Source organism: Gobio gobio (assembly GCF_949357685.1).
Source record: "Gobio gobio genome assembly, chromosome: 6".
Taxonomy (NCBI): Eukaryota; Metazoa; Chordata; class Actinopteri; order Cypriniformes; family Gobionidae; genus Gobio; species Gobio gobio.
Window position 1 is genome coordinate 22,477,774 of NC_137102.1, and position 16,839 is coordinate 22,494,612.

Genomic DNA, 16,839 nt, shown 5'->3' on the forward strand with positions numbered 1-16,839 from the left:
ATAGCCTGGACGATCCAGTTACTGATCGTCTGAGTTGACGCAGGTAGCCCCTTCTTGGGTGAGCCAAAGCACACCAACAACTGGTCTGACCTTCTCCAATGGGAAGACTTCTCTAGATAAATACTCAGAGCTCTGACCGGGCAGAGCAGATGAAGTCTCCCCTCTTCCGCCGTCAGGTGGGGAGGGGGATGGAAAGCCTGAAGAACCAGGGACCAGGCTCCCTGAGATGGAACCTTGGGAATGTAACCCGGTCTAGGGTGAAGAACGGCCCTTACTCTGCCGGGGGCAAACTCCAGGCAGGTTGGCGTGACCGCCAAGGCCTGGAGATCTCCCACTCTCCTCAGCTCCAGTGGCTCAAAGGGGGCCTAAGCCAACCCTTCCAGAACCACCGCCAGGTCCCAGGTTGGGACTCTGGAGCGAGCTACCGGCCTCATCCTCCGAGCCCCACGGAGGAACTGTACAGCCAGGTGGTGCTTCCCCAAAGGTCCATCACCTAGAGGTGCGTGGAAAGCCCCAAGGGCAGCCACGTACACCTTTAGGGTGGACGGGGTAAGACGAGCGGAGAAGCGATCTTGGAGGAACTCCAGCAATGAAGCCACTGGGCAGTTAACTGGATCCACCTCACGCTCTCTACACCAAGTGGAAAATACATTCCACTTGAGGCTGTACAGTCTCCTGGTAGAAGGAGCCCTGGAGCTGAGTAAGGTCTCGACTACCTCTGCTGACAGGCCCGCCTCTAGGTACTGAGCCCCCTCAGGGGCCAGACCCAGAGGCTCCACAACTCTGGCCGGGGGTGATGTATTGTGCCCCCTGCCTGAGAGAGCAGATCCCTCCTCAGAGGAACCTGCCATGGAAGGCCGTCTAGCAGAGCTATGATATCCGAGAACCATACTCGAGTGGGCCACCGGGGTGCTACTAAGAGCAGGCTGATGCCCTCCCGGCGGACCTGCTCCAGAACTCCTGGGAGCAGAGCGATCGGGGGAAATGTGTACAGACGCAGCCTCGGCCACGTCTGCATCATGGCATCCAGCCCTAACGGAGCTGGATGCCTGAGAGAAAACCACAGTGGACAGTGGGACGTCTCTCGAGACGTGAAAAGGTCCACTTCCACTGGGCCGAATCTCTCGCACATGGCCTCCACCACCTCTGGGTGGAGTCGCCACTCCCCGGGCCTCAGCCCCTGCCTCGACAGGATGTCTGCTCCCTGATTTTGGTCCCCGGGAATGTACATCGCCCTGAGGGACGATAACTTCCCCTGGGACCACAGGAGGATTTGATGCGCCAGTCTGCATAGAGGGCGTGACCTCAAACCCCCCTGGTGATTCAGATACGCGACAACCGAAGTGTTGTCTGAGCGTATCAGGACATGGTGGCCGCGGAGGTCCGGGTTAAAGCTCCTCAGAGCTTTGTAGACCGCCAGCATCTCCAGGCAGTTGATGTGCCATGAAGAATGCCGGGTCTCCCACAGACCTCTCGCAAACCGCGAGAGGCATCTGTTGAAACGGCTTTCCGGCAACATAATGCTCCCAGCACTGGTCCTTGGGACAGGAACCAAGGTTTCCGCCTTATGACGAGGGAACGAAGGCATTTGCGCGTTACCCTGATCATACGAAACGGATTTCCCCGTGGGGAAAACCCCTTGGCCCTCAGCCACCACTGTAGGGATCTCATGTGCAGCAGGCCAAAAGGTATCACGTTGGACGCTGCTGCCATGAGCCCCAGCAGTCTCTGGAACTGCTTCACAGTGAGGCTGCGGCCTGGCTTCACTCTGGAGACCGACGCCAGTATGGATTCCACGCGCGCGGGGGACATTTGTGCTCGCATCGACGTGGAATCCCATACAACTCCCAGGAACGTAGTCCGCTGGGAGGGCGTCAACACGCTCTTTTTCGTGTTGAGTCTCAGCCCCAAGCACCTTATGTGGGCTAGAACGACATCTCGATGCCGAACCGCCACATCGCGCGACCTGGCCAGAATGAGCCAGTCGTCGATGTAATTTAGTATACGGATGCCCTGGAGTCTCAGTGGAGCCAGTGCTGCATCCATACACTTGGTGAAGGTGCGAGGGGAGAGTGCCAGGCCGAAGGGAAGAACCCGATATTGGTACGCTTCGCCCCCGAAAGCGAACCTCAGGAACTTCCTGTGGGTTGGAAGGATGGAAATGTGGAAGTATGCGTCCTTTAGATCTATCGTGACGAACCAGTCCTCGGACTGGATCTGACTCATGATGGCTGGAATTGTGAGTATCCTGAACCTGAATCTCCTCAGAGACCGATTCAGGAGCCTGAGATCTATTATCGGACGCAACCCACCATCCTTCTTGGGAACTATGAAGTACCGGCTGTAGAACCCGGAGTCCCTGTCCGCCAAAGGAACCCGCTCTATGGCTTCCTTGGCTAACAGGGCTTGTACTTCTTGTTCCATAACCCGAACCTGCTCTGGGCGGACCACAGTCCGGACCACCCCGTTGAAACTCGGGGGAGGAGAACCGAACTGCAGCCTGTAACCCAGCTCTACAGTCTGCAGGACCCATGTAGATACACTCGGAAGGCATTTCCATGCGCCAAGATAATCTACTAAGGGAACCAGCCTCTCGAGGCTGGCCTCGGGTGTCAACCGACCCCCTGAAGCGGCTGACCGGCAGGGAGAAGTCGGGAACGATTTTCGGTGGGTGCACACGTTTGCTGTCCAGCCGCAAGTCCTGTTGGAGGCAGCGAAGACAGCACGCGCGTGCGGGAGATCAGTGAGGCCCGAAGCGTCAGTGACGGCGGGAACACAGCACTGATCTCCCGAGAGCTCCAGGGGGAGAACGACCTCGGTCGTTCCGCCCCTGGGGGGGCAGCTCTCAGCGATCCAGCCGCAGCTAGGACCACTTGGTGGCAGCCTTCTTCGCCTGAAGGACGGTCCTCAGATCGGCCTTAGGCTTGGAAGGCTTGCCACGAGAGCGCCGCCTCTTTTGCCAAGCTCCCTCAGGAGGGGCGCGAGAAGCAACGCTCTCTTTCTGCACCTGCCGGTGCGAGGAGCTAGTAGACGGCCGAGACTTTCCCCTTGAGACAGCCTTCCCCGAGGAGCTGGACCGACGAGGGAGGTATTGCTGGAAGGCCGCCGCCTGTTTTCTCACCTCCTGGAACCTCTCGACGACGGTGTTAACCGCGCCGCCGAAAAGTCCAGAAGGCGAGACCGGGGAGTCTAGGAGAAAGTGTTTCTCTCTCTCCTTCATCCCCGACAGGTCCTTCCTTAATTCGAGGACATCGTCCGGAGACGGGCCCTCGCCCTCATCGAGCTCCTTGAGGAGGTCGGCCTGGTAGGGCTGCAACACCGCCATAGTGTGCAGGCAGCTACCAGCCCGCCCAGCCGCCATATATGCCCTACCCACCAGCGCAGATGTATCGCGCGCTTGTTTGGTAGACAACACCGGGGCCTTCAGGGAGGAAGCGGCCTAGGGAGAGAGGTAGCTCGCGAGAGACTCCTCTACCCTTGGCAGCGTCCCATAACCCTGTTCGGCCGCCCCCAGTACGTTACCGTAGTCGAGTACTGTAGGGCTGGTAAGTCTGGCCGAATAGGGTTTGTCCCAAGACCTACACAACTTATTGTGTAGGTCCGGGAAAAAAGGCAGACCCCGGCGTGGAGGTTGAGACCTGCGCCTGAAGAACCGTTCATCCAGCTTGGTGGCTGGATTTCAGGTTCTTCTTGTGGCCAATCGATGTTCAACTTGGCCACAGCGCGGGTCAAAACCTCCACTAGCTCCTCTGGAGCGGGTGTGTGAAGCGATGGCTCAGGCTCCACATCACCCGCCTCGACACTTAGCACATCCGACTCCTCGGAGCCAGATAGCTGCAGCATCGGGTTCTCCACCCCGCGGGAAGAAGCCGCCTCGCGGGAGAACATCGGACTCCTCGGACGAGGATGGGGAAAGTGCCTCAGCAGTCCCGTATCCTGTCACGAGGTCCCGTTGCGAGCCCCATGATCTACGGCGCCGCTGTGCCTCAGCAACAGCGGGCCCAGAACCCTGGGGCTCGCGGGCTTGGCCGGCCTCATTGAACACGGCCAGCCGTGAGCGCAACACTTTGAGCGGCAGCCCTCGAGAGCCGCCCTAGCGTGCTGCACACCCAGGCATTGCACACACAAAAGGTGTGTGTCCGTGCCCGAAAGGAATCGCGGACACGGATGCACACACCTCGTGAACTGTTGCCCACTAGCCATACTTTCTGTGATATATTTTGTGACAAACAACATGACATATAGCGCTTCGCTGAAGAGCAAAAAGCTAGTGTGTGTTTGCATCAGCTTCCTTTTTGTTTCTTCCAGGTATGCCGTCATCTACTACGTCACGACGCACCACCAATCAGATTGGCTTGATTTCATTCATGCTTCAGATGCGTAACCCTGAGGGCGTTCCCAGAGTGTTGTCACTCGACGACGCAGTGCGAGTTCCCTCGAAGGGGAACTCCACATGCTCGTTCAATGTATGTGGTCAGGTAAATGTGTTGACCTGTTTCCTTTACAGAGTAAATTCATAACCGTCTAAAGCATAAACCGATCGACACAGCTATATTTGTGCCCCTTTTTTGTAAACACACCTGCATTCTGTCGGTTTATTGAAGTATGCATGTGTGTGAAATGTAACAGGAATTGACCATATGGAACGTTCTTAAGGACTTCAGAGCTTAAAGGGTTAGTTCACCCAAAAATGAAAATTCTGTCATTAATTACTTACCCTCATGTCGTTCGACACCCGTAAGACCTCCGTTCGTCTTCGGAACACAAATGAAGATATTTTAGTTGAAATCTGATGGCTCTGAAAGGCCTCCATTGGCACAATGCACGGTTCACTCTCAAGACCCTTAAAAGGTACTAAAGACGTTGTTACAAAGTCCATCTCACTGCAGTGGTCATAGCAAGCGGACTCCCCGGAAGCAGGGAGGAGCCTGCGTGAACTGAATCGCGTAGCCGCGCCTGATTGTCTTCGCGACCCAGCAGGACAGCCCTGGAATCTGAAGCCAGGCTCCCAGGAACTGCACCAGCGGGGTCATTCGGACTATAGACGTACCTGGTGTGGGGCAGCGATGCAGCGTTACCGACCCGGACTAGGGAGGCTGTTGGGCGTCCGGCGTGGGGGTGCGGTTAACGGCTGCGTCCTGACAGAGGAGACCAGGGAAGGACGCGCGTTCCACTGGGGTCTGCTCTGCCAGGAGGCTGGCGACAGAGAGGGATGCGAGTGGCGGGACCCGTGGGTGGCGCACACCGTCATCACCGGTCTCTGGGTCTTCAGAGACAGGAACATGAGTTCTTCCCAAGCGCTGCTAGCCCGGGGGTGGTAAGCGGGCTGCTAACCCTCGGCGGTAAGCGGGCTGAGGTGACTGAGCCGGCGGCTGGTGCAGCAGCTGGCCGCCGGGGCAGTACGTGTTACAGCCTCAGTCTGCTTTCGGGCGGCTGAGAACCGTTGGGCGCGGTTCCCAGCCGTACCGCCGAAGAGGCCAGCCTGGGATATGGGTGAGTTGAGGAGGCGGGCCCGCTCAACGTCCTCCACATCACCAGGTGAGGCCAGGTGTTCTCCCGGACCACAGCTGTGGACATCGCCCGACCCAGGGAGCGTGTGGCAACCTTCACCGCCCGGGGGCGGGATCAGTTGCGGCATGCAGCTCATTGAAGAGCCCTGGGTCGGCTCCACCCTTGTGCATGTGCAAAGGGGCGGCGGCCTGCCCGTAGCTCTGCAGGACCACGCCACCGAAGTAGACGAGCCCACAGGCTTTGGGAGGGTGCTTAGGACAGCCACACCACGCCACGTCAAAGCCCTCTGTGGACACCGTAGTGCGCAACAGAGAGTTCAACAGTGGGGGAGAGGGGGCCCCAGTGTACCCTTAGGCTGCGGCCCCATCAAGGGCAGAGAAGGCGGAGGAGGCCACCAAACGATCGCGGGAAGCACGGGGACTTCCGGGACCGCGTGATCTCCTCATGCACCTCGGGAGCGAAAGGTATTGGGGGCGGGGCCCAACAGCTGTCGGGTGCCGCCCCAAAACCAATCGCGCAACCACGAGCACTCGCGACTGGGCGGAGTTCCACACCAGCGCGAGACTCGCAGCTGCCCGAGATAACATGGCTGTCAACTTTAGGTCGGATCAGGCAGCGCTGACACACCCGGAGGCGGAGCACAACCTGATTGTCATCCCCAAAGGACTCCAGCCCACCTTGGGATGCGGCGATCGACATCTCACTGCTATCTGGAGCGTGAACGAAACGAACGAGGCGTCAGAGACGGGCCGCTGTTTCAGTCCAGCACTCGCAGGAAACGATGTGCGAGAGGGGGGCGTGGCCCGAGGAATGATCGTCGGGGTTCTTAATACCACGGCACCGCCCTCAGGTCACCCTGGCCACCAGCCAAAGTACCACCTCTCTCGGAGACGGTAGATTGGGGTGTTCCTCACGGAGATCACTGAGTCTCGACCGCGACATCGCGATGGTCACGTTCCCGCAGTGGGAACATGACGTATCCACAAACACTGCCCGAACGTGCTGAAGCCCAAACACATCGAGCAGTGAATGTGCCCATAGCAACGGAGATCGATCGCACCCGGTGCATGGGCGGACCGTCTTGAAAAAGACGTGCCACGCGCAAGCTCTTTTTGTGAGAGGAAAGCTCTGCAGAGTGCCGAAGCGCCCAGGGAAACACACACACAGCTGTTGCAGATCACTGCACAGATCAGCAGGCAGGCAGCATGAGATTGCTGGAACGCGCCGTCACACCAACACCCTGGAGAACCGCTGGTCTCGAAGACTGAAGAGAAGACTTCAGAATTCAGGCTTGTAGGAGTGAAGAGATGTTCTTGGCTCCAAAGTAGAAACATAATGCGATGTTGCCAGCGTACTTCCTTATATACCCACACGGTGGGGCGGAGTTACGCATGCAAATTCCGCATGCCCATGGCATTGTCACGCCATTGGGCGCTGTTAAATTCTCGAAGATGATTGGCTTCTAAGCGAAACCCCCATTCGTTAGTCACTAACGTACGTCGTAGTGACTGAACGAAAGGGAAGGGTGAAAACTGATTGTTGATTTTAATTTTGCTGACGAGGAACACTGAGGACGCATCTTATTTATGTTGTCTTAAGTTTGAATAACTAAATTATGCTAGGACTGATTATTTAAGTGACTATTCTGATAAGAAATACACTATTGATGCTGCTAAAGCTCCCCAGGACATTAAAGATACTGACACATCATCATGTGACATTTCACCGGAAGTTTTCCAGCTGGCTTATCCTCCCAAGACCCGGGAAAACAAAATCTTTTGAATGTAGTATTTGTCAATACATTGTTTAAAGCATAAGAAACAAATGGATTTTTTTTTTTTTTTAAATTAGATTTTATTCAAATGTTATGCTATGTCCTCGTCCGTAGGTGCGGACACTGGGACTCAGTTGTTTTAAAAAAATAAAATGACATGAAATTACATGAAATGTAGTATTTTTCATGTCATTACATTGTTTAGAGCAGGGGTTTTCAAACTGGGGTCCGGGGACCCCCAGGGGTCCTCCAGAAGGTTCTAAGGGGTCCCCAGAAAATTTCAGAGAATAAAAAGACAAAGCAAAAATGGTTAAAGTTTGCCAAACATTCTAACTGTTTCATTTCTAAATGTTTCTCTCCTTTCTTGCAGTATATATACTTTCCGGAATTGTATGTTTGCTTTGTATCCATCTAGTAAGTTTTTCTCACTATAGTCTCTTTATCTTGCTCACTGGAGTAAGGCAGTTTGATGTTGCTGTACTACAGAAAATGTTTAATTGTAAAACTGTGTCGCCACCAAGTGGTGAAATTTATGCATTAAGTTTGCAAAATAAACAAATACATTGCTGCTGTAACCTCTCAGACCTCTTACAGTCCATTAACTTACCGTAGCTGTGTCCAGGTCACTCCCAGCTTCATCCATGTAATATAGAGCTCCTTGTGTAAAATCTATGAACACTTGCTTAAGTTATATAATGCAATGTGGACGGGACTGTGTAGATACACACTAGTTTAAATAAGGCTATAGGCTAATTTAACTAGCCATTAACTTTATTATCCACACAAGTTCATGACTATGTCAAACCAATCTCTGGGTGTAGAAAAACTTCCCAGCTTGGATGGGAGAGTTCAATGATAGCCTGTTAAAAAATAATGTATATTATTTATAATCATACCATCCATGAAACCACAAAGCTGAATAGTTAATATAGCCTATTTAATAGCTAAGGGATATTCTTTGATATCATTACCATTTTAATAAGATAAAGTACATGTGCAGTTGTTTCACAACTTTCCAGAGCCCTCTCTGGATCATTCACTCCTTCACAGTGCACTACAGTAGCCTACTGTATGTGGCATGATATACTAAAATAAAAATAAAATAAAAGTTTGTGTTTACATAATATATGTGTGTGTACTGTCTATAATTATTATGTATATATAAATACACACTCATTCATGTATATATTTAAGAAATATTTGCATGTATACCGGTATATTGTGTATATATATATATATATATATATATTCATTTTAAATATCATTTTTTTATATATAAATATAACATATCTTCTTAAATATATACATGATGTGTGTGTATTTATATACACATAATGATTATACACAGTACACATGAATATACTATGTAATCACAAACTTTTATTTTGGATGTGATTAATTACGATTAATCGCAATTCATTGATTGCCCAGCACTAAAATATATATATATATATATATACTAAAAACAATCTATATAAAGTACTCACACAGTTTTTCATGTTTTATGTTCATTTATTTAAATGTTATATATATACATATTTTTTTAAATTTTTTATATAAGCAATCCAGGGTGTTCCTGTGTAAAGGTGTCATATTTAAATGGATCTTTAAATTCATATTACAAATTTCCTCCTGACGGTCATAGCATCAATCATAAGAAAACCTAAACAAAAAATCTTTTAATAAAAAAAAAAAAAGATTTACATCATCAACATCATCATTAATGATAATAATAATAATAATAATAATAATAATTATAATAATAGTAAATTGTTTGAAAAAAAAAAAGTCTGACCGATAGTTTGCACTATTATATAAATGAATTGTAGATGAATCGGCTGTACAAGTTGAGTTAAAAAAGCAGCATTCAAATTCTCATTTTGTTATTATTCTTGATTTATCAACAGTATGCTGAAAACCAGGAAATTACTGAATTAGTTCAGGCCCATAACAGATCCTTTGAATTCCATATGGGATGATTCCTAAGATTTTTTTGCGATGCATGACTTTTTTTCTGTTAGTGTTTAATATGAGTTAAATGGTTTGATTTTCTGTGATGAGGGAAAATAAAACAAAAGGCAACAGTGCTTGAAATATATCAGAATATATCCTAATGTGACACTGTAAACATGTTTCTCCTTCAAAAAACTTGGGATGGCAACATCATGATGGAAATAAAGCTATTTCAGTGCAGTCCAAAACTAAAAACGTCTTGCTTACCAAATATAAAATCTTAAATAAAAAAAAAGTTGCTGGCAATAGTTAAACTCAATGTACCATTAGTCTTTATGCAGTCAACTCATTCCATGCTTTTGCAGAATGGACTGGTAGACGTCAGACTTCAGAAACCTGGGATAGCAGTCTCTCGCCATTAGACTGAAGATCATCTTCTGTGCAGTATCAAATGAGTTCAGGGTCGGCTCCGAGATGTTGTTTGTAATATTCGTGCGAGTCCCAGAATCAATGTTGACCTGAAAATAATGGCAATAGATTTTTTTCTTTTTTCCCCTCTTTCCTTTTACTTAAAACATAAATAAAAAATAATGAACAAATTAATAAATAACACATAAATAAATAAAAAATATCTATATAATTAACTAAACAAACAAGCAAGCAAACAAACAAATAAATAATTGTGTATTGTTTAATTTTAGCCATTTCAATGACATAGCTGGAGTTTAAGGTGTCAAGATGGGGTTAAAAATGTTTAATCATTATTTGAGAATGTTAATATATCAAACTATAATATTAAAATTTGTGATAATTTTTGTTGTTGTTGTTGTTGTGGACAATGTTGGGATAACGCATTAAAAGTAATGCAAGTTACATAAACAGATTACTTTTTTCCAAGTAACTAGTAACACATTACTCTTAAATTTACAACAAAATATCTGCAAATGTACAACTCAATAGTGTAACTTTCCCCAACACTGTTTGTGGATATAATGGGACTTAAGTAGTTAAAGGGACAGTAAGGCATTACTTTCCATAAAAAGTAACTGACACAATTAATTACCTGTTTAATGGAGTAACGCAATATTGTAACACATTACTTTTAAAAGTAACTTTTCCCAACACTGGTTGTGGATATAATGGGACTTATTTAGTTAAAGGGATAGTAAAGCAGTACTTTCCATAAAAAGTAACTGACACAATTAATTACCTGTTTAATGGAGTCACGCAATATTGTAACACATTACTTTTAAAAGTAACTTTTCCCAACACTGGTTGTGGATATAATTTGACTTACATAGCTAGTTAAAGGAAAAGTAACGCATTACTTTTAAAATAACTTTCCACAACTCTGGTTGTGGAGATAATGGGACTTATCTAGTTAAAAGAATAGTAACGCATTACTTTTCATAAAAAGTAACTGATACAATTTGTTAACTTTTTAAGGGAGTAACGCAATATTGTAACACATTACTTTTAAAAGTAACTTTCTCTGACATTGGTTGTGGATATAATGGGACTTACTTTTTAGAGAGTAGGCTAATGCATTATTGTAACATATTTGTAAGAGCCATTATGCTCTATTTAAATATCGGTTGTAGTTCCACTGTTAGACACCAGATGGAGTGTGGGTTTAATGGATATATAGGTAGCCAGAGAGGAAGTGAGGTCATGTGTAATGAGGGAAGCAAAAAATTTTGACCGTGTCAGGAGTGGGTATGAGGATTACTATGTGTTTGAGCATTGGAACTGTGACAAATAAAGGTGATAAATGCACTGCAGTACTGGACTGGAAGCGTCTTGTTTTGGATCCCATACGTCAGATAACCCTACAACACCTCTAGCCTAAGAGACAAGATGGTCCTTTGTCACTTCAATATTACTTTTAAAAGTAACTTTCATTATAACCACAACTCTGGTTATGGATATAATGGGACTTATGTAGTTAAAGGGATAGTAATGCTACTTTCCATAAAAAGTAACTAAGTAACTCAATTAGTTACTATTTTAAGGGAGTAATGCAATATTGTAACAAATTACTTTTAAAAGTAACTTTTCCCAACACTTTTTGTGGATTTAATGGGACTTATGTAGTTAAAGGAATAGTAACCCATTACTTTTCATAAAAAGTAACTGACACAATTAGGGAACTTTTTAAGGGAGTAACGTAATATTGTAACACATTACTTTTAAAAGTAACTTTCCCCAACTCTGGTTGTGGATATAATGGGACTAATGTAGTTAAGGGGATAGTAACGCATTACTTTCCATAAAAAGTAACTAAGCAACACAATTAGTTACCTTTTTAATGGAGTAACGCAACATTCTAACACATTACTTTTAAAAGTAACCCTTCCCGACACTGGTTGTGGATATAATGGGACTTATGTAGCTAGTTAAAGGAAAAGTAACGCATTACTTTTAAAAGTAACTTTCTCTTACACTGGTTGTGGATAAAATGGGACTTATTAAGTTAAAGGGATAGTAATGCATTAATTTTATAAGTACATTTCCCCAACTCTGGTTGTGGATATAATGGGACTAATGTAGTTAAAGGGATAGTAACATTACTTTCCATAAAAAGTAACTAAGCAACACAATTAGTTACTTTTTTAATGGAGTAATGCAATATTGTAACACATTAGTTTCAAAAGTAACTTTTCCCAACACTGGTTGTGGAGATAATGGGACTTATGTAGCTAGTTAAAGGAAAAGTAACGCATTACTTTTAAAAGTAACTTTCTTTAACACTGGTTGTGGATATAATGGGACTTATGGTGTTAAATGGATAGTAATGCATTACTTCACATAAAAAGTAACTAAGCAACGCAATTAGTTACTATTTTAAGGGAGTAATGCAATATTGTAACAAATTACTTTTAAAAGTAACTTTCTCTAACACTGGTTGTGGATATAAAGGGACTTTTTAAGTTAAAGGGATAGTAACGCATTACTTTTATAAGTACATTTCCCCAACTCTGGTTGTGGATATAATGGGACTAACGTAGTTAAAGGGATAGTAACGCATTACTTTCCATAAAAAGTAACTAAGCAACACAATTAGTTACTTTTTTAATGGAGTAATGCATTATTGTAACACATTAGTTTCAAAAGTTACTTTTCCCAATACTGGTTGTGAATATAATGGGACTTATGTAGCTAGTTAAATGAAAAGTAACGCATTACTTTTAAAAGTAACTTTATTTAACACTGGTTGTGGATATAATGGGACTTATGTAGTTAAAGGGATAGTAATGCATTACTTCACATAAAAAGTAACTAAGCAACGCAGTTAGTTACTATTTTAAGGGAGTAATGCAATATTGTAAAAAATTACTTTTAAAAGTAACTTTCTCTAACACTGGTTGTGGATATAATGGGACTTATTAAGTTAAAGGGATAGTAACGCATTACTTTTATAAGTACATTTCCCCAACTCTGGTTGTGGAAATAATGGGACTTATTTAGTTAAAGAGATAGTAACTCATTACTTTCCATAAAAAGTAACTAAGCAAAGCAATTAGTTACTTTTTTTTTTGGGAGTAACACAATATTGTAACACATTACTTTTAAAAGTAACTTCCCCAACTCTGGGTGTGGATATAATGGGACTTATGTAGTTAAAGTAAAATTTTAAATAAATAAAGAAATACAAATTCTGTCATCATTTACTCTCCCTCAGGTTGTTCTAAACCTGCATGTGTTTCTTTTTTCTGCTGAACACAAAAGAATGAAACCTGTAACATGTAACCAAACAGTTTCTGGTCCTCATTGACTTCCATAGTATTTTTTTTTTTTTTCATAAAATGGAAGTCAATGGGGACTAGCAACTACTTGATTACCCAAATTCTTCATAATATCTTCTTTTGTGTTTAACAGAAAATAGAAACTCGAAAAAAGGTTTAAAACAACTTGAGTGAAAATGATGACAGAATTTTTTATTTTTGGGTGAAGTATCCCTTTAAGACTGAACTAATATCTGATTTCTATCTTAAAATGCTGAATTATTTCACTTCCCCAAGGATGAAAGTGAAGCTCGCTAACACACTATTGAGCAGAAGGACCTACTAATAGATTTCCTCAGTATGACATTACAGGAGTTCAGCACAGTTCAGTCGGAGGGCTGTATTCACCTGTCTGGGTGATTCCGTTTGCACAAACTCAGTGTAGATTTGGTTCGCCATGCTGATCATCTCTGGTGTACTCGTTATCTTTTTGTATTCCTCACATGCCAGCCAGAACAGAATATTTTCCTCACTGTATTCCGACTTCAAGAAGTCCTGGAAAGCCATCTGTCCCGCTGCAGCATGACACCATTGTTAGAATATATTGTGGCAAATAGTTAAGTATTCGTTCTCCAATATGACGAAACTGACATTTTAAAAGTTTGAGCATTTGAATATAATTCAAGCAGCTAAATGTCATATAACTTACAATTATTTGATACATCTTTATACAGGAAGCAGATTGAGAGGACTTCACTTTAACATGAACCACTGACTTTAGTCAAAAATAATTTGGCTAGTGTTTACAATCGACAGACTCTTAATTTATTTGCATTATGCAACTAAACACCTGATAATCCTCAAGTCTCAAATCTTATCCTTTCTGTACAGACAATAAACACAACATAATAAATCTTTAAATGATTCTATAAGGGGCCGTTTACATGACACTGTTTTCAACTGTTTGTTTTGGTCGTTCATTTACATGACACAAATGTGAACACTTTTTTTTTTTTATTGCTGATAAAGATTGTCAAAATCTTTAAGAATAATATTTCAGATTTTTCTTAAACAGATCTCTAGTGAATGCAGCAGAATATATTATCCATTATATTGAACTGAATCCAGAACTGAATTTTCTCACCTTTACAGGACAGAAGCTTCTCGATGGACTCACCCCAGGAGTCCACATCATCAACAGGTTCCTGAGGAAAGCAACAAAATCTACCCTTGAAAATTACATGGAGATCCTTCACTGGTGAAGCTGATTGTGATATAGATTTCAAATATATTGATTACAAAACGCCTAGCATTTCAAACCAGTTGCATTCTGCCAATAATATTCCTAACTTCAAATCTTGAATATCATTTAAGAATATCATTAATAAGCAGGGACTCACTTTATGGCCATCTCTGTCAGCAGTGTCCTCTGCATGGAGTCTCCTTCACTCTCTGACTCTTTCTGGCTCTGGAGTGTCTATACACATTTACTGGCATGAATGGAACACATGGAAATCAGCATGCAAAGCTTTGGGCAGGGTCACCTCCTCAGTCTGTAAGGTCATGTAGAAAACATCTTCACCACGGAGGTGATGGCCTGCTCGTCAGTGAAAAAAGTAACTTTGATAAAATGCAAGTAAAATAGAGATGCTTATGAGAAAGTATCATATTATTTTGATACCTGCTTTCATTTGAAAATTTGTGAAAATGCAATCAAAAACAAAATGGCTTCACCATTTTTCGGTGAGGCAGTTCTTACAAATAATACATAGGTCAAATACTTAAAATTACATATCTTTATGTGTCTAGATGAGGTAGGAAAAATTCTAGGTGGATGCAGATGCTAAAATTTAAACAAGCGACATTCTTCAAAATTTCTTCTTTCATCTTCCACAGAACAAAGTCATTCAGGTTTGGAACGACACAAGGGTAAATAATGACATAATTTAAATTTTTGTGTGAACTATCGGAATGCGAAGGTCATAAGCCCTCCATAAAGTAATGTGTAGATAACAAAAATAAAAAAGTATTTTAGTGTATTGTTGTTATAGTTGATGTTTCAAGCTTCTTTTGCTTTACAAACAGTAAATGTCAATGGTAATAAATACATTTTTGTAATATATTAGATATATAATATGTTAATATTTTAAATAGTATATTTAAATATGCAAATAATAAATATTCAGTAACTGTACCCAAAATTAGTCGGGGGCAATTAATGCATTTTAATACTTCAAGATAGAAAAAAAAATGTATTAAATAGTATATTTAACTATGCAAATAATAGACATTGTTCAGTAATTGTATCTCAAATAAACCGGGGGCAATTAATGCATTTTAATACTTCAAGTTGGAAAAGAATAAATAATAAACAATATATTAAATGCTATATTTAAATATGCAAATAATAATTATTATTTAGTAACTGTATCTAAAATTAGTCAGGGACAATTAATGCATTTAATACTTCAAGATGGAAAATAATAAACAATATATTAAATACTATATTTAAATATGCAAATAATAATAATTATTTAGTAACTGTATCTAAAATTAGTCGGGGACAATTAATGCATTTAATACTTCAAGATATATATAATATATAATATATATAATATTACATGTCAAAGTATATTTAAATATGAAAATACTAACTATTCAGTATCTGTATGTCAAATTAGTCAGGGGCAATTACTGCATTTTAAAACTTCAAGTTGGACAATTTTATATAATATAATTATTTCAATTTTCAGATAGTAAATGTTCTAACACTTTTATTATATATATATATATATATATATATATATATATATATATATATATATATATATATATATATATATATATATATATATATATATATATATATATATATAATAAAAGTGTTAGAACATTAACTATCTGAAAATTTATATATATATATATTGGTTGATTATCTTGAAACCTGCTATGCAAAAGTTGCACAGTATGACACACATGGGAAAGAGCAGTTTAGGTAAGTTTTGTGCTAGATAGCCACTAAGAATTTTTCCGCATAATATTCTCTGCATTTGACTGCAAATTTCAACTTATAAAGTATTGGTCACAAAAAGCTCATTATTGTAATACATTCATATTTTTAAACATTGGGTAATGTTTCAAATAAATTTAGTTGTGCACAAATACTTAGTAGTGCTACTAGTGCATGTTTGAACTTGGCCACCCCTGGATCTGGTTGGTACCACACCAACACCTGCCTCTGTGATGGTCCAGGTGGGTCTTCAACATCACCACAAATATCCACAATATTGAAATGACAGAATGGAAATCCTGCCATAACCAAATAGCATGTGGTTGAATTAGACCTAAATTGATGCATTTGCCTATTTATGATCTAATCCTGTCAATGATGTCAATAATACCGGAATACAGGATCTCCCATGTTCAATTTTCCATCATTGCCCATAGTCAAAGCACCAAACGTATATCTCAAATATCATATCATATAACACACATGCCAAAAAGTATTTGGATGCTTTAGAAGCACTTCTGAAAGTCATTGCATTAGATACAAAACACCAAACAAAGAGGCATCTGCAAACAAATGATGCTGATGCCTTTTTGCAATGATTTGGTGATGACAAGCTGATTTTAGTGGAAGTCAGCTCTCCTTAAGTTCACACAGGTTCACACGTTCATCACATTACTTCATAATTTTTAACAGTATATCTATTGTTTAATCATTTAAAACGTAACAATCTTATTTTTTATAATGCTTTAGTGCTTAATAATGCAGAAATGTGTTTGTTTTGTTCATGACACACAAAACACAATTTAAAAAAAAGTAATTGTGGCTTATGAATCCAACTACGTCGTCTTTATCTGATTGTGCCAAAA

General features: G+C 42.3%; 1 protein-coding gene across 1 annotated transcript; it reads right to left on the reverse strand.

Moving 5' to 3' along the window:
- Positions 1-9,579: 9,579 nt before the first annotated feature.
- Positions 9,580-14,398, reverse strand: rgs1 (regulator of G protein signaling 1; the record flags this gene model as incomplete). The annotated part of the gene is made up of 4 exons (XM_079820437.1): positions 9,580-9,756; positions 13,372-13,538; positions 14,108-14,187; positions 14,364-14,398. 4 exons carry the CDS (start codon positions 14,396-14,398, stop codon positions 9,580-9,582), a joined length of 459 nt encoding a protein of 152 aa, XP_079676563.1.
- Positions 14,399-16,839: the final 2,441 nt, after the last annotated feature.